The sequence below is a fragment of the Alligator sinensis genome, unplaced genomic scaffold (assembly GCF_000455745.1).
Source record: "Alligator sinensis unplaced genomic scaffold, ASM45574v1 scaffold331_1, whole genome shotgun sequence".
Classification (NCBI taxonomy): domain Eukaryota; kingdom Metazoa; phylum Chordata; order Crocodylia; family Alligatoridae; genus Alligator; species Alligator sinensis.
The window spans coordinates 1,357,800-1,376,792 of record NW_005842033.1 but is presented as its reverse complement, the minus strand read 5'-3'; the positions used below and the strand labels follow the sequence as shown (position 1 = coordinate 1,376,792).

The following is an 18,993-nucleotide window of genomic DNA, read 5'->3' as shown; positions in this document are numbered from 1 at the left end:
AGATGGGTAAGTGGCTCCCTCCAAAACAGACAGCAATTTTTCCTGAGCTTTTTTTCTCCCATTTTCTATTGCCATACAAAATAAGATTACTATTCGCTATTGACTCAACCAAGTAGTGAACGTTCCAGTTAAAAATTAAAATAAAGCTTGCCTCTTACTCCTAAAGACTTACAGAAACCTTCTGATTTAATAGTGTTTGTAAAACTGTTTAGTGATATTTACTTGCTATTTTTCAATATTTTAAATGTACTGATAATTGAAAATTGTAAAATCAAAAATTTGTTATTTGCACCTAGTCTGAAAGTAATCTGGGTTAAAGGCTGACCAGATCAGAATTAAATACAAAGACTAACCTCAGTTCCAAACAAAGCCATTGCCAGGAAAACAGAACTGGTGTTGAATGAAAGAATTGTTTAGCTAAACTCGACAGAATTGTGCACATGTGATCATATTAAAGAGGTGACCATTTAACTAATAGTGTTCCTAACTAAATGAAAACTGGTATCTTTGACTTGGGTTTTCCAGAAGAATTCTGCTAGCTCATAAACACAGGCCCTCTTCAGTTAGAATCATAGACAATTAGGGCCGGAAGGGACATCTAATCCCACCCCCTGCTCAAAGCAGGACTATTCAGCTATATCAACCCAGCCAAGAGATACCCCAAAGTACATGAATTATTTGCTGTGGCATTGCTGGGAAGGAAGAGAGAAGGTTTGTTTTTTGTTCAGTTTTATTCTTGGGAAGCACTTGGATATGATGGTGAGGGGCACCTTGTAATTTAGACCAATTTAAACATGCAGCTGCTCCCTGGCCCCTGCCCTGGTCCTGTGCTTTTAACCAAATGTAGTCTCTGGGTGACCTGTATTATCATCCTAACGTAGACCCACCGCAGTTGCTGCTGGGCCCCTGGATCTGGGTTGGGAGGAGCCCCTGTGGTCTGGATCCAGCTCTGGGGCCAGGGTGAGTTTGGCACCCCTGATCATAGACCTGGTTTCTTAAACAAATACAGTATTGTATGCAAGTCAGTATGTTGTTTTCTTCCACATTTTCTTTTATATTTTTGTAGAGAGAAGTTACTTGGGTCTTCCAAAGTGTACTAACCATTCACTGGCTACTGTAGTCCTTACATCAGCGTTTACAGACTTCTTCTTTGTATCTGTACCATGACTTTTTTGTGGTAAATCCCTGAGCTTGTAGTATGATTTATATTTACATGACACTTTGTTTATTAAAGAGCTTACTATACTTGGGTGGTTTTCAGCCTTTTTAGGCTTGAGGCACCCCTCAGAAATTGCTCACTCTTAGTTTTCACTTGTTTTTTGGCTATGGACAAATAATAGAGCAGTCTTTCTGTTGCAGAGCATTCAGAAAGACCACAACACATCAGAATGTTTGCAACATTATGGATTCCTTTTGGAAATCTCTGGGTTTTCTTGTGAATTGTGTTTGCATACCTAACAGTTCTTTGCATGACACTCTGTGACACCCTTGAAAGAATCTCATGGTTCCCTGGTGGAGATTCACTGATATACTTGTTAGGAAAAACAAGTATAAAATGTTGAATATGTTGACTCTGCACATTTTTGTAGATTATCTAAACTACCATGTTATCATTAGACATGGCAAGAATTGCCTTTTTATGTGACTTTGACTTACAATAGTTACATAGAAGTTAAGTCAGTATGAGGATAATTTTCAGAAGTATGCAGTTTTTGTCACTCATGTAAGCACTTGTTGGCTATCTTGTTGACTTAGGAGATAATAGTGTTATACTGAGGCTCTTCCTTCTGATGGGACTTTTTGTAAAGGAGTACATGTTGATGTAAAAAGGTTGTTATTTTGGATGTCACTATAGCTGCTAGGGTTGAGGGAACAGCCTGTTGCCCAGCGGTGGCAGGATATGAGACTTCATAAGTGATGGTCTTAATCTCAGAATGTTAAACATAAGTGGGTGCTGGTATAGCTTTGTCCTTTTTTGCAGTTTAACTTTTTTTTTTCACCAACAGTATTATATCTCTGCCATTAGGGAAGTGAGGACTGGGTGTTGAAGAGTGAATAGCATCTCTGAATGCAGTGAAGGAACTCTAGGGCTCTCACTTTAATGGTGACCATCCTTAATCACTGCCATGAATCGGTTTATGACAGTCCAATGGGGTGGGGGAAGAGTCTGTGGTCTGAAACAAAATGTGTGTTAAAACCTGGGTCACTTGCACTAAGAGGAGGAGAGGGAGCAGAACCTATTCCATTTTCATCCACCTAGCCTGGCATGATAGGAGTACCTTCAACGAACCATCCCATTCCTCAGATCCTTCCATATTCATATCTTTGTGTGAAATCTTAAAACTAACTTTATCAATTTCTTTGTCTTTAACTGAAAGATTTTCCCCCAGTGCAGCTGTCTTATCAAAAGGAGCTCTATAGGCTTTATAGATCAGAGATATTAAATGTACCCAATGGATCCTAGTAAAGTGTTTTAAGTGCGTAATTGGGGCACTTGAACATAAAACCACAATTATGCACTTGTGTGTTAATTTTGTGTACAGTTAGACTTGAGTTCAGCCTGGCCGTAAATTAGAGGGATGGCTTTCATGGTGAGTATAAGAACAGGGTATATGAATGCTTGAGCAAAATTGATATTTGTGTAATGCTCTGAAACAAAATACTAATGGTCAGTAGGTGAGGGGGAGGAAGGAATGCATATGAACATGCAGGCAATTCTGTATTTGCACATTGCATCCAAAGATTAGTAGATACTCTGGATTTACACAGTGCTAGAGCATGATGTTAGATTTATGCTTAATGGAAATATATATGGAAAAAACTGTTTGGTAATTTGGCCATGGATAAATGAACTTGATGCCTGATTTTTTCACTAATTGAAAACAGCCTAGCATTTAAAAACAAATAAAGAATCATGAGTTTTTAATGAGTAATGTTTTGACTATAATGTATCCTGTGTGTGTTCTGTTCTATCTCTTGTATGTTTTGTGATCCCTTATGTCTCAACAGTTGGATTATCTTTATTTACAGATACTTAAATTTAGTAGTTGGTGTACAAGACTTATTTGTGATAACTAACATGAGAACTAATTTATAGCTTGAATAACATGATTTTAATAAAAACTAAAATGATTGTAATTATGTAAGATGTGATTATCTACTGTAGCTGAGCTGTTAAGTTTGATTTGCAGGGTACAGGTCTTAAAAGCTTAAAAGGTAATGTTTTGGCTAAAGAACAGAGTTTGAGTAAATCGAAATATAACATTTTTTTACTACAAGGAAGGTCAGTGTATGTGTGGTTCTCCCTTCTTACCCCCTTTAAATAAAAAAAAAATAGGGAGAAAGCCCAAACCATAACTGAATTATTATGATTATAAATGGCAATATTTTGAAACTTTATCTAAACATTCTTATTTTAGAAGCTTGGTTCCTTCCATCTGCCACACAGTAGAAAAAGGGAAAGAAAAGCCACTATTCTAGTGGTGCCAAAGATACAGCCTCTGGAGCTGTTTAATCTGGTGTGTAGGGCTCCTGGAGGGGTTGGAAATTCAAGGGTAGGGCTTTCTGCTGAAATGTGGGTTGAGGAACTCTATTGGGGATGTGATGGAACTTCATTGTGGACATGTTTGCTTTGTGGAGGCAAGTGATGGTCGCGTTAACCCCTGTATCGCCACTCACCCTGCCTGTGGCTCTGGCTTGGTGAGTCTGACCTTTATCGGTCTTTGTTAGTGCTAACATTACATGGTCAAACCCAAAAGAAACAGGGTTATGTGCCTTTTTAAGTGAAATGTTGCTGTTCAAAATGTTTGTGGAACTTGGCTCTGAGGTGGTATATCACAGTAGTGGAAATCCTGACATCATGATATTTATTTATCATCTTCCCGTGCAGCATTATTCTAGGTTGGTCATGTTAACATAAATTTCCTTATCCAATTGGTTTATCCAAGCATTCTGTTCACCTTTGAATATCTTGCTGTAGGGAATTTTTAGTCTCTTATAGCATGAAATGTATGTTTTTGATCTTGCTATGATTTCAGAAGCTAGCAAAATTTGGACTGTAGAAATCACTAAATTTGTCATAGGAATCACCTAAAAGCTGATATGGAGGTTCTGGGAAGTAATACCGTTTCCTTTTGTGTGTTGACCTTCTGTGCTGTGGGCAATAGTTGGGGATTGAAACCTGTAGTGAAAGCACAGTGAATTTATAGCCCTCTCTTTTGCTGGATGTGTGGTAAGCTCTTCATGATTAAGTGCATGGTTATCCCTTAGAAAAATAGAGGAATAGGTGCCAAGATGACCTACTATGCTTAGAGTAAGTCACATTCTGCTGACTCAGAGTGCAAGCCTGCTAGCAATATTGTGGTATTAGCTAAAAAAGTCACTAAATTTCATCTCTCTAGAGCAAAACCAGTAGAATTTTGTTAAACAGCATCATATATTCCCTTGACTGCTGGCTTTGTACCCTGAGTGTGAATTTGAATAGAAGGTTGGATTATGAGGCTACTACTGTCTCCTTTGCATTCACCATATTTCCCATAGGAAAATAGGTAGAGGTTGAAACCATGGTTCTCATACACCAGAGATCTTGAAACCACTTGCTCCATTGCAGAATTGTGCTTACAGGCACCCAGTCAAGTTTATTTTTTTCCGAGTTGCACTAACAGATGTAAAGAGTGTAGCAACATAAGGGAGGGTCCTTCTCTCAGACTGAGGATAGGGATGGGAAGAGATGTGAATAATGGCAAATGGAGAAGCATAAGTATGGGAGAGAGGTGGATCTAAAAGGAACTGGCCTAGTAGTATAGTGGCAATGCCTTAGATCTGTGAATGAGTGTTTTTTGTCTCTCTCCCCAAGTGAATAAGGACCTGAATTGCTACAGAGGCAGAGAACTCATTATTTCATAGACATAATCGGCCTTCTCTGGCTGATTGATGATGATGTAACGAAAAACTTGAGTGTCTTGTTGTGAGTCCCCATGACTGGGTAGAACCAGAAAAGAGCATAGGTGTCCTGGTACCTGCTCTTTGAAACAACATGTGTGAGGGAAGTACATGGGCTGCAGAGGACCTTTTCCCTTTTACTCTTCTGAGAAGGGAAGGAACTTGGGGAAAAGTGAAATACAGAAAATTCAAAGGGGAAGCAGTTGAATGAGGAAAAAGTGGGGAGAGAAAAGAGGAAGCTTGATACGGAGAGAAGAGAGAGAATGTGTTAAATGTCTCTCTCTCAACTGCTTCAATTGATTGCTAAAATAAATTTGGAAATAAAGCCTTTCTGTAAAGAATTTCCAATCTGTCTATAATTGTGTTTGGGATTTTCCTGTTCCTCAAGAAGGCAAAAATGACGTTTCATCCAGCATTCTACATTACGATCACTCACTGTTAAGACTCATGCACTACCTCCTACATGATCCTTGCTTTTAATGCTTAAAGGCATCTCTCAAATTCTTACCTGAGGGAAGACAAAATGTTTGTATGTAGCTTTTTTGTTTAATGGATTTATTTTTATTTGAGAAATAATGATCAAGGTATAGGTTATTTCCACAGGATTAATGACCAGCTGGGAGGAGTTGATGACCAAGGGCTGTGTCTTGGGCTATCAATCACACACAGTCATTAATCCCCAGGAAATGCCATGCTGAAGTCCTTACTCTTGTTATTAGATAAAAATGAGAATAAACATAGGCTTTTGCATTTTTCTCTAAATAATAGCTGAAGTTGTGGTAGGGATCGACCTAGTATTTCTAACCTGTACTTAAAACATTCAGATTGCTTGACTCTTCCATCTTTCTCTTCAGTTCATTAGGAAGAAAAACAGAACAAAGAGTGATAATTTCATATTCTTTAAAGTTGGCAGTCCACTATAACTTTTCTGAATTATTTGTTGGTCTTTAATAAGATTGCTCGAATGTTCTGTGTTGTGTATCAGTGTGGTAGGTGTGCGTATAAAATATGGAAACATCCTGCTGTGGATGATCTGTATCTTTGTAGCATTAGTATGAGCTGTAGTGCAGTATAAAAAGCAACTTCAACAAGCTCTTGTGTGAGAAATTGTTATCCCTATTGTTTTACTCGTCCGTTTTACCTTCCCTTGAAGCAGGTTTTATGCAGAGATTTTTTTCCTGTTTTTTTTTCTTTTTTTAGTTATCTTTGATAGTGTCATAGATTTTAGCATTTATGGCAGAGGTAGTTTTCATCAATTCATGACAAGGGAATCAAAGTGTTCTTTTTAGAAGGAGAGATATTGCCTTTCCCTTAGAAATGATTGACTGTTTTGTGGTGGTAGTCTTTATTTATTTGGCTCTCATCATGAAGAATAGCAAACTTATTCAAAATCTCAGTACATCAAAAATATGTCAATACATAAAACATAAGTACTATTCCATACTACTGCTACGTGCAAAAAACTATGTTAATATGATGTGAAGGTTGCACAGCTAAGAAATCAGAAAACATAAATGCTAAGGTTTCAACAGCCACATTAACTGAGCCACATTTCACATCCTCTGTATTTTATGGAATACATTTGACAACATAAATCAGAAGTAGAAGGTGCTATATATGTGCAACATGGCTCAGTTAATGTTGCTGTTGGAACCTTAATGTCTGCTTCCAAACTAAGGAGTTTTCTAAAAAATTGTGCAACCTTAGTGGTTTTTGCATCCTCTGCCCTTTCTCTCTTGTGTGTCTAAATTGATCCAGGGCCTGTCTAAATTGTAGATTGCAATGTAGTATAGAGAGACCTTAAACATACTAGCTCAGGTTCTGGAAGCAGCACAGATCTCCATGCTGAGTTCCATCCTGAGAAGCAGAATAAATTTACCTCCTCCTGTCTTCATGTTGTTGCAGTTAAGGTGTTTTCAGAACTTGAGCTAGTTTGTATAAACAACCTAGCTTGGGTATCAGGCTACTTTGTTGTTTTGACAGTCCCCTAGTGACTTTGCACAGCCTACTATCCTGTATGTTGCTGGAAGCAGTGTTATGGTGTACCAACATAAAAGGATGCACTTTACATCTTTCCTCCTTATGGTAGCTTATAGGATGGGCCCTAATTTGGCCCAGTGTTGGTCTTTAAATGTTCCCAATAAGACTTCAAAGTTTATATCTCAGCAAGGTGAAGGAATGGAAATGCTTCTTTTGCTACTATTGTCTATCTGATGGCTATCTGAACTAGCAAGACAGTGTGCAAGCTCACAATTGTGACTTGTGTATCTTACTAAAGGTAAAGGCAATAACTTAAAGTGAAAGATGAAAATTTGCAGAATGTTGTAGAATATATATTAAAAAACCCCCGTAAAGGCACCTTAAAATCATAGGAGTTGTGATTTGTTTCTGCTGCCACTAATGTTGATGCAGAATTTTTATTTTACATTACTTTTAGGATCTTAGTTGTGCTCTTAAGTGAGAAATATTTGCAGCCTTCAGAAAGCCTGTACCTATATAGGCAAGCATGAGCTGGGGACAGTGATGTCACAAAAGAGACAACACTTTACTATATTAGCTCTTGGTAGATTGCCACTGGGAATTTTCCAAAAAGATTCCCCCCCTCAATTGCTTGTAATATTTTGCTTTCCTTCTCTCTTCCCTCCCTCTTCCCAACCAATTTCTCTCTGAGGATAGTGCTTAATTTATATCTCAAGTTTCAAATTTCAGCCACGTTTGTTGTAACTAAATTATAAAAATAGTTTTTTATGGGGAAAAGTAAATCTGTACTCAAGATGAAAAGAAAGGTGTTGATCAGAGTTTCAGTAACCACCCCCCACCCTATGCTGTCATAATTCAAGCTTTCTGTACTTTTGTGTAAGAGAGTTCATGCTTCAGAAAGCCACAAGAGTATGAAATCAGAATTTTATAATTTAAACCATATGACAACCTGAGTTATAACTGTCACTATTAGTGACCACTGTAGAGTAAAAAAAGAATTAAAATGTGATGTGCTGTGTTGTTGACATAGGAAACGTGCTGGTAGTGTGACACACGATTGCATGAAAACATAATTTCTCTGGGAATCCCGTTCACTAGATTATGCCAAATGCGCAATTCTAGTATCATAGTTATTAAGAAAACAGAAAGTAATTGTCACTAAAAAGGTTGCGTTACTTTCTGCATTCATTCCCTAGTTTGATCTTTGGGTTACATGCACTGTTTCATAACATAACAGCACGCTCAGTTAGTCAGCAGCCCTCTCTTGTGCTCTGGCCTGTGGAGTTCAGTTGTATCTGTTTTTTTTTAGAGAGATCCCTGATAACCAGGGATCCTGGTTTTCCCTGATTTAAAAAAAAAATTTCAAATTCTCTGAAAAACCCCCCCCCCCCCAAATCCATGATTAAAATGGCATGCCACTAATATATAGTACCAATTGAACACAATGTTTTATTTATATATTTACCATTTTAAAGCAATTTGGAAGCCTACCAGTGCCTCAGTTACTATAGTAAAATAAATTAAAAGTATCTATACATTTTGGTATTTGATTTGGGGTTTTTCATCATGGAAAATGAGAGCTCCTTCTACCCCCTTAGCTCACCAGGACCCAGATCCAGGCCCCTCCCTCACTCCCACGCTACAGTCTCCAAGCTGTGCTGGTGTCCCTCACTCCCCACCCACAACCCCTTGGTCCTGGTGGTGCCACTCATCCCTGTTCCCCCAGCCCTGTTGGTACCCCTTCCTGAAACCATCGTGCTGAAGGGGGCCCTCAGCTGCCAGGGGCATGGGGCCAGGGACCCAGATCCACAGCCCCCTGCAGCAGCCAGGGGCTCAGGCATTGCTGTCCACGGGTGGCTGCTACAGCCCGAGCGGGGAGCGCTGCTCCCCCTCCCCTGCAGGCAGCACAGCCAGAGTGGAGCCTGTGGGGGGAGGGGCAGTAGGAGCTTTCCTGCCTGGCCCTGCTCTGCCCTGCCATGTGCCAGGTGCTGCCGGCCGGGCCACGGAGGCCCCGAGGGAGGGCAGCAGGATGGGGAGCCCGCGGCACGTAGCCTGTACCCACCCACGCACACATGTCTGGGGGGCATGTGCCCTCTCTGCTCCCACCAGGAGCGCGCACAGTGGTAGGGAACAACCCTTGCAGCCCCCAAGTGAGCTGCCCTCAGCCCTGTCCCACTCCCTGCAAGTCTCCCTAGAGACCAGCATAGGAGCTGGTCTCTAGCCTGCCTGGTGGTCATGTGCACGGTGCCCCCTCCCCCCCCCCCCTTGCGAGCCGGCTGGGGGGCAGTTGCCCGGGCCCCCCCCCCCCCCCCCCCTTGCAGACTGGACCTCTGCCAACCTGCAGAGCGCACCTTACAAAAGAGCAAAATCAGTAATCCTGATTCCTGCTTATAATAGCCAGGGTGTTCAAATTTATTACCCCCAAAATAATAGTCCAAAAGCTCCTATCAGACAAAAGCCTTCAGTGGGAAGAACATGTTCTTTTGAGACTGATCACTTGAACCAGTAAAAATCTGGACTTCTTTGAAGACAGGATTTGCCAGTCAGTGAGGTTTTCCTGGGCTTGTCTTCCTGTTGAGCACCTGAGATGGCTATGCAAGATCCAGGAGAAGAGCAAAATTCAGTGTCACTAGAATATGTCCCTCACTTTCAGCCTAGATATGGATTAATCAAATGGTTAAGTGGAACTCACTGTTGCTGGGCACAGATCATTTCAGTGGAGCATTGGTCAGGCTTTCCTATCCCAGCTGTTGGGTGTTGCAACTACTTGTCCTACAACTACTGGTATGCCTGAGCTTAAATACTAATTCTGTTATACTTTATTTTTTTAATTATGCTAATGTCCATAATGCTGTCTCTTAAGCCTTCTCCTAAGTCATTGAATTTAGCCATGGCTTGGACATACAAAAATTGCTTGAAAGTTCCATTTTTGTCAAGGTATTACTTCAACAAAGGATGTCAGCCACAAGACCCTTGTTCAGGCAAGGATGAAAGATTATGGTCTGAGTTGTATGTTTAATTGGATTTCTCTCACTTCTTCATTCTAGCTGACAATTTGGTTTCTCTTTTATTCTCCTCCCTTCTTTTTTCTTAGCAGCCAAAAGCAGTTTAATCACTGATGGTCAATCCTGCTCCTCCAAAATATAATGCCATTTGTGCTGTGCAAGCGAGATGGTATAATTATTACAGTTTCTCTGCTCCCCTAGAAATAGATTCAAGCTCTGATCTATTCTCCCTGTACCCTCCCAGGAATTCATGTGCTGACACAAGAGGAGTAAAGCTTTTTGAATTTTGATCTGTGTTGTAAGGGCTACAAAAGATATGGGTCTAAGAATGAAAGGTAGGAGCTACCTTAGAAAGAAAGCTGGTGCTAAGGTCATTTATTGCAAGCAGAGCCTGCATCTGGCTTCAGATTTTTTTTGTTCTGGGGAAATTTTAATTGCTGTTTTTGTTTATTAAGAGTATTTTATATATAATATGAAAGCAGAAGAACACACTCTTTACTAAGTTTGTTTGCTAGCAGTATCATATGCTTGCTCACTGTAAGGCAAGGAAAATCAGTTTTTGTGTTGTCTATTGTTTATTAAAATGCTGAGAAAAATTGAGCTAGGCATTTTACAGAGCTTAAAAGGGAACCCTGCCCTGAAAAGCATGCAGTCTCAAAGTAGATGTAACACAACAAATGATAAAACAGAAAGATTGTGGCTGGAAAAGCTGGGAGGACATAAAATGTAAATAAAATACTCTCGTTGCTTATATTTGCCATCTATATATCTTGGTGTTGGTATTCTTGTTATTTTAGTTGGTATACCTTGGAAGAAAGTGGGAAGATTCATAAGAGTAAAGGAGGAAAAAGAAAGAAAAGATGGAGTGATGGAGGAGAGTAAAGTGCAAGCAAATAGATGAGGCGCAAGGAACAAGAATGAAAGTAGTAGAGGCATTCTTATATTTATTGACAAAGTGCTGAGGACTTACCAAAACGTAATGACTGGCCCGTTTGTGGCAAAAGCAAAAAGATCAGATCAGTTTGTGATAGTGGCAGTAACTTGGAAAGTATATGCAAAGCATTCTAGAGTTCTTTCAGTGCAGCTAACCTGTGGTGGTGATGTTAGATGTTTCTGAGGTTGACTTCATGTTTGCTCTAATCACCTACGTTAAGGGGCGAGAGATTCACACATGGCTCTCAGGCTCCTTGCTGGCTGCCAGTACCCATTATTGCTCCTGCCACTATGGCAGCCACGGTCTCTGCTCTCTCCTTCCTGCTTATAGTTTCAACTTCATGGCCCTGTTTCTAGAGGTGGAGAAATGTTGTGGGAGGGGCCTGGGGAGCCTGCTGTCCAGTGTGGTGGGGAGGGCACAGGGGAGGAATTTAGTGGGGGGAATCCCAGGGGGCCCACCCTCCTTATTCCACCCCCTCCCTCCCTCCCTCCCCGGATGTGGCCCTTGGCAGCTCTGAACTTGGGACAGCCCTGGCCTGTGTAACATTGCTGCAGAAGCTGCCTACCTTGATGTAGGACATAAAATAATTAGGCTCAGTAAAAAGATATTCCTGTGCCTCAAACACCCAGTATAGGGCCACTAGTTGGGCACTTGTTGAAAATCTCCTTTTCAAATCGTTGCAGCCTCAGTTGTTGTCAAGAACCTTTTAAACTTCAAAGGTACATGATGGAGGGCTTACAAGTTAACTTGTGGTGGCACAAAGATACCACAAACCCAAATACGTTGGACACGTTAAGTAATAGGCTTTAATTTATAGCTTCAGTTATTTCTATGGGTAATGGGTCAATCCATGACACTTGCACTGATTTGTTACAGGACCTTTGGCCAGTTAGCTATATATATTTGTGTTACATTACTGTTTGAATGATTGCTTTTGAGAAGTTCTATTTTGACAAAGAAGGAAGAGTCTTAGAAAGATTGATCTCTGAGACCATTTCTTTTTCTTTTTCACTAAGGAAGTTAGATAAGCCTTGAAAATGGCCCTCTTTGGAAAATTTGTATCATACCAAAAAAAAAAAAAAATCAATCCTAGAAGTTTGCAATCGCACAAAAATGGGTACTATACCCTGTACCTGTCACTGTAACAGTGGAATTCTCATGTAAAATCTTGCCTCAAAATTATGTTCTTTCATCATGCTACTTTTTAATTGACTAAACATAGCAATTCCTATAGTACAGTTGCCTTGTACAGCAGTGCCTATGGAGAATAAATGTCTTCTATCCAAACAGTTTTTTAATTCATTTTGAAATTTGATATACACAATTTTGGTGTTCACAAATTTAAGTTACAGTAGCAAATAGTCATTGGTAAGTGCTTTCCTTGAACATTTTAATTGATAAGAAAATATACCTAGTACTGAATTTGATACTTTGCAAATGCATCGGAAGTCTTCCATTAGCTGCTGACTGAAAGAGCTGGTAATATTGGGTCAGGTTTGTTGGTAAGGGCAATAATTCTATTTGGGTGTTAATGTGCAACTGTGACCTTGCTTGGTTTTGTATGATTTGACTTCTTGACTCATGTCTGCTTTTCTTGGCTCTCCTAACAGATGCCACCTCAGTATGGTCAGCAAGGTGTAAGTGGCTACTGCCAACAGGGCCAACAGCCATATTACAACCAGCAGCCACAGCCTCAGCATCTGCCACCCCAGGCACAGTATCTGTCACAGGCCCAGCAGAGGTACCAGACACAGCAGGTAAGCATATTCAGCCCCTGCTCACAGTTGCCCTGATGCTCTAAAATAAAAAAGGCAATGTTTAGAGGATGGAATATTTTTCTCAATGGTTACTATTTATTTTTTTAACCTATTCTAGAAATTAAAACTAGGACATTCTGTTTTTAGAAAGTCTTGGTGTTTATGTAGTGCTGTCAAAGTTTTGCTTTATTCTAGGTTCAAGCTGTTGGCTTTATTCTAAATTCAAATTGTACATTCCCATTTGATCACCCCATCCTCTTCTACGAGGTAACAGATTTCTTCCTTGATTTAATATAGAAATGAGGAGAGGAGGGCAAAAGACTAACATGTCTCTTGTATTCGAATTCTTTGCAAGTCATGCTCTGATGCCTCCTGCATCTGATAGGATTTATTTTGGATTTTTTTTTAGAAAAAGACCTTGTTGAGCTGCTGTTTCAAGGGAGCTGGTGGGGAGAGAACAAACATTTCAAATAATACATTATTTTCTTCATTCAGTACATCCGGTCAGCTGTGCTAAATAACCCTAATTCCATGACAGTTACTGTTTTGTGTTTATTTCTAGCTGTGCTACCCAAGCTAAATATTTCTCTTCATCAGTGCTGCTACAGATATGAGGGCATTTGTTTGCTTAAGCTTTTAAAAAATAAAAAAGGTGATCTTGTTAACAAGTAAGGTCTAAAGTAATAAAGGATGGCTCAACATGATAGAACCTGAGGAATTCCTGTGTGATGTATTGTGTAATGAATAGACCTTAGTTCCCTTCGTTTCATGTAAATCAACATGTAAGCTGAGTTCTACATGCATTCCCAGAATGTTAGCCACAGAAGTGCAGCCTAGAAAGAAAGGAACAAGAGAGGCAAATTAAACCAAAATATATTTAATATCCTTGGGGATCTAAAAGAATGTTGCTGTTGAAGACTAGATGTAGTATTATTGCTTTTTGCCACTGACTGGTGAACGTCCCATCAGGCAGCATTCATAGTATTTGGGGCTATTCTTGGTATGAGGTATAAACCTTTGCCTGGGAAAAAATGCTAAGTGACTCTGTAGGCCTCATGCTAGTGGTGTCCTTAGTCAGGTTTTAAAATGACAATATAACGCTTCTTCTGATTTATTATCATTAGATGAAGAAATCCTAGCATGTACAAAAATTCTATTGTGAATTAACCTTTTCTTATTCCAGTACTGTATAATATATGAAATATAGTTCTCAAGTTTACCAGTGATGGTGTTTCAGACACCTGACCCTTCCATCTTTTGAGTTATTTTAAACCTATGTAACATTTCATCAAGGGGATATTAACATCTAAAGAAGTTATTCCTTTAGACACGAGTAGTTGAAGCTTGTGGTTTGGAAACTGAAGCTCCAGAGCCCTGTCTCCACTGGCAACCTGTGGGAAAGATATTTCAGAGTTATGAGTAGCATAATATGCAAGGATTAATATTGAAAAAGTCAGGAGCTGTATTTTCACTTTTCTTGATGAAATGGAGATTTGTAACTTATAGTGTAATTTCAAAGTGTAGCAATCTTGAAAATAACTAAAATATAGGTCTATTTTCAGTTAGATTTTAGCAACAGGGATAAAAATCTCAGTATTTAATTTTTAGAAGGGGTACAGAATTCATAGGATTTGGTACAGTGGGAAAAGCTATTATACTAGTTTCACTGGTTTGTATTTTAAAAAAATTCTGTATTACAATCTTTAGTTTCTCTTTTCCCATTCTACCTTAAAATCTACCACTACCTGCTCTATAATTCTGGCTATTGGGAAAGTGGGGATAAAAACAGAACAAACTGTCAATTATCACTTATCCTGTTTAGTCTTATTCTTCTTTTGACCCTGGAAGTGTGTAGATTTCACCTGTTTTATCTACCCTTTCTCATTACCTTTTTTACATTGGATCCATTTTTATTTAAATGGAACTGGCATTAGAAAGAACTTTATTTTGGACTGGCCATATCCTTAGAGACTTCTCAAAGATGATAGTTGTCCCCTGTACTTACACTGAGCCCAAGAAGAACAGGCTGGGACAGTCATTACTAGGGTTTTTTCCTGAGGAAAATGCTTGGGTCAGGAACTGAAGGAAATGTCTATTATTAATATGTATTTACATGTGTAGAGCCTAACAGCCCAGGCCATAGATTGAGACCATGTTGCATTACCTGGTGTCCAAACATTGAGCAAAAGTATGGCTCCTGCCACCAAGCACTTACCATCTAAATAAGATGAGACAGTAGACAGATTCATACCTACTGGGGGAGGCTCAAAGAAACAATGAGTATCGGCAAGCATAATGACAGTTTACACCCGAGGGTACCCAAGGATCTGGCCAGCATCATAGCTCAGCCACTGGCACGGATCTTCGAGAACTCCTGGCACCCTGGTGAAGTGCCCAAAGATTGGAAGAAGGCCAATGTGGTGCCTATCTTCAAGAAAGGGAGAAAAGTGGATCTGGCAAACTATAGGCCCATCAGCCTGACCTCTATCCCAGGGAAGGTCTTAGAAAAGATTATCAAAGAGGCCATTCTTAACAGACTGGCTGATGGCAACATCCTGAGGGATAGCCAGCACGAGTTTGTTGCAGGTAGGTCTTGCTTGACCAATCTTATTTCTTTCTACAACCAGGTGACCTATCACCTGGACAAGGGAGAAGAGATTGATGTCGTGTATCTTGACTTTAAAAAAGCCTTCAATCTGGTATCCCATGATCACCTCTTAGCAAAACTGGCTAACTGTGGCCTCGGTCTCACCACGATCCGCTGGCTGCAGAATTGGCTCCGTGGTCAGACCCAGAGGCCGGTGGTTGATCGAAGTCAATTGTCGTGGTGCCCTGTGACCAGTGGGGTCCCACAAGGCTCTGGCCTTGGACCTATACTATTCAACGTCTTCATTAATGATGTGGACATTGGTATCAGAAGTGGATTGGCCAAGTTCGCCGATGACACCAAACTCTGGGGTAAAGCGTCCACACCTGAAGACAGGAGGGCGATCCAGGCTGACCTTGACAGGCTCAGGAAATGGGCGGATGAGAACCTGATGGTGTTTAAAACCGAAAAATGCAGGGTTCTCCACCTTGGGAAGAAAAACCTGCAGCATCCTTATAGGCTCAGCAGTGCTACACTGGCTAGCACTATGGACGAAAGGGACTTGGGGGTCATGATTGACCACAAGATGAACATGAGCCTTCAGTGTGATACTGATGCTAGTAAAGTGACCAAAACGCTGGCTTGCCATCCACAGATGCTTCTCAAGCAAATCCCAGGACGTCATTCTCCTGTTGTACTCGGCCTTGGTGAGGCCGCACCTGGAGTACTGCATCCAGTTTGGGGCTCCACAATTCAAAAAGGATGTGGAGGAGCTTGAGAGAGTGCAGAGGAGAGCCACACGTATAATCAGAGGTCAGGAAAACAGACCTTATGAAGAGAGGCTGAGAGCTATGGGACCTTTTAGCTTGGAAAAGCGCAGGCTCAGGGGCGATCTGATGGCCACCTATAAGTTTATCAGGGGTGCTTACCAGGATCTGGGGGAATGTCTGTTCACTAGAGCGCCCCAAAGGATGACAAGGTCTAATGGTCACAAACTGCTCCAGGACCATTTCAGGCTAGACATAAGGAAGAACTTCTTTACTGTCCAAGCCCCCAAGGTTTGAAATAAACTGCCTCTGGAAGTGGTTCAAGCACCTACTTTGAACACCTTCAAGAGATAGCTGGATGTTTATCTTGCTGGGATCCTATGATCTTTGCTGACTTTCTGCCCCTGGGGCGGGGGGCTGGACTCGATCTTCCGAGGTCGCTTCCAGCCCTAATGTCTATGAAATCTATGGAACTACACCCAAGGATGCTAAAAGAACTGGCCAGTGTCATTGTGTGACCAATGGCAAAGTTATTTGAAGACTTGTGGAAAAAGGCCAACATGTGGTGCCTATCTTTAAGAAAGGGAGAAAGGAGGACCTGGGGAATTACAGGCCAGTCAGTTTGACCTGAATCCCTGGTAAAATCCTGGAGAAAATTATCAAAATTATCATGACAGACAGGCTAGCTGAAGGCAGTATTCTGAAGGATAGTCAACACGGCTTTGTTACAGGCAGGTCATGCCAGACTAACCTCATTTCCTTCTATTATCAGGTTACTTGCAAAATGAGGTTTATGTCATATACCTGAACTTCAGAAAGGCCTTTGACCTGGTGTCATAAATATATGAAGGGCATCGGGGCCTGGAGGAGCATCTGTTCTTCAAGGCCCCCCAGGGGAGGACAAGAAATAATGGGCACAAGCTGATTGAGGATTGCTTCAGACTCAACATAAGAAAAAACTTATTTACAAGTCAAGTGCTGAGGGTTGGGAACAGGCTCCTCCCAGAGGTGGTAGAATCATCCACCCTGGTGATCCTCAAAAAGCATCTTGACGCCCATCTTGCTGGGGTCATCTGATCCCAGCAGCCTTTCCTGCCCAAGTACGGGGGCGTGGGGTGGACCCGATTATTTGTAAAGGTCCCTTCCAGCCCCTAACAACTATGAAACTATGAAAATCTCTCTTGCCTGATTATTAAAGCATATCTAAAGTGAAGGGCATTTCCCAGTCCCAAGGCGTCTCCCATTCAACTCCATTTTCTATTGTGATTTGCATAGGACTGAAACTTGAGATAGATAATATTCCTCCACTTACTGGTTTACTAGAAACATGACCAGTTTTTAATACCAGTCAGAGCTTGTGTATATAACTGATCTTTAGGGATCCTGGTTTTCTCCAATTTAAAAAAAAATCCCCAGTTTTCAATTTTTTTTTTAAAAAAGGAACCCCAAATCCACAGTTTTCTCTCATTTAAATGAAAGTACCACTAATCTCTCTGTCTCTCTCTCTTCTCCCCCCCCTCCACCCCCGCTGATTTTCTACTGCCGTATCGTATCAATGTCACCATACCTATGCTGCCTTTTTTGGAGATATGGCATGTGGTGACAGAAGGGCTTGTTGGTTGGTTGGTTGGGTTTTTTCCTGCACTGCTTCCCTAAATGATAAAAACTAAGAAAATGGTAACCCTCTTCTGTTATCATAACTCGGTTAAGATGGGGGGGGGGGGTTTCTAGCTTTGCTCTATCAGCTAGGTACGTTCCTGTTCATAGTCCTAACCAATGTAGGTGTGCTGGCAGAATTTTGCAGCATGCTTCCAACTTCAGTAAGAAGTAGATGGAAATTAGTTTTAAAGTTGTGTGAAGGGTAAATAAACCTGTTTCTGTTATTCCATTATCTGCAATTGAATATGATGTGTAACAGAAGAAGAGAGAATTAAGAAAAAGTATTTCCTGTTAAAATGGTTGGGTATTGTTGTCATTTTCCCATACTGATTTCCTTTCTTCTTTCCCTTTTTGATGTTAATGTATTTGTTTTGGAGATTCTGAAACTAAAAAGGTAGATGAAACTAGGGTTTATTCTGGCTAGGTGATGGATTTTCCCCCCCCACCCTCTTATTTCCTTGTAGGTAGAATCCTGCAGTGTTGTGCAATAGTATTTTATTGCCAGAAAGGGCAGAGAAGAAAATAGACAAGAAATTTCAGATAAATGTTTTTTCTTTTACCTCTTTTAGTCAGAATACAGCTGAGCTTCTGTACTTGGGTTTAGCACTTAATGTTGTGCTTTTCAGTCAGCTCTCTTCTTCACTTCTCACGTATTGTTGAGGTGTGAAACCATTGCTCCTTTGCTAAGACATTGATTCACTCATATGCAACACGCTATGTCATCAATAGAACTAAAGGGTAAAATAATCTGGAAAACTGTCTCCAACAGTCTGGTAACTGCACTCTTCCCACATAAGAAAAGGGGGGTGGAATTTACTTGAACAGTAGAAGTACTAGTTATTTAAATTTGTGTTAAATTGATTGTGTGTGATGGGGAGGAGCTAAGTGGGTGGGTACATGAGGGGTGGTTTCACAGCAATATAGCACAGCTTGCTGTATAAAGAAGTAGTGCGAGACATCAGCAGTCGCCCCTGTTCGTTTCAGGTGTCTACTGTGTAAAAACCATTAAAAGGAAGTGCTTTGTTTTAACCAAGTTTATTGCAGCTAACAGATTCATTGATCATTAGATATTGCCAGTTGGCACATGGGATACCTTTTATTTTACCTTTTGGTGCTTTATTTTTTTTTAATAGAATATGCTACACCAATACAATCGTTGCCTTTGGCACTGTTTTTCATTTTGAAATGGCATATAAATGAATAAATTCAACAATTACGATGTCATAGGGATAACGGAGACCTGGTGGGACTCCACCAATGACTGGACCACGGGGATAGATGGCTATACCCTGTACAGGAGGGATCGTGTAGAGAAAAGGGGCGGGGGGGTAGCTCTCTATGTTAAGGAAAGCTACACGTCCCT

The 18,993-nt window shown here is 40.6% G+C and overlaps 1 protein-coding gene across 7 annotated transcripts in view; it reads left to right on the top strand.

Annotated features, from left to right (window-relative positions):
- The window catches only part of ARID1B (AT-rich interaction domain 1B), a 445,974-nt gene that overhangs the window by 95,847 nt on the left and 331,134 nt on the right, over positions 1 to 18,993 (top strand). For all 7 annotated transcript variants that reach the window (XM_025202638.1, XM_014519339.2, XM_014519340.2 and 4 more), the window contains exon 3: positions 12,471 to 12,617. In XM_025202638.1, coding sequence (XP_025058423.1) covers positions 12,471 to 12,617 — 147 coding nt within the window. The remainder of the gene's footprint in view (positions 1 to 12,470; positions 12,618 to 18,993) is intronic.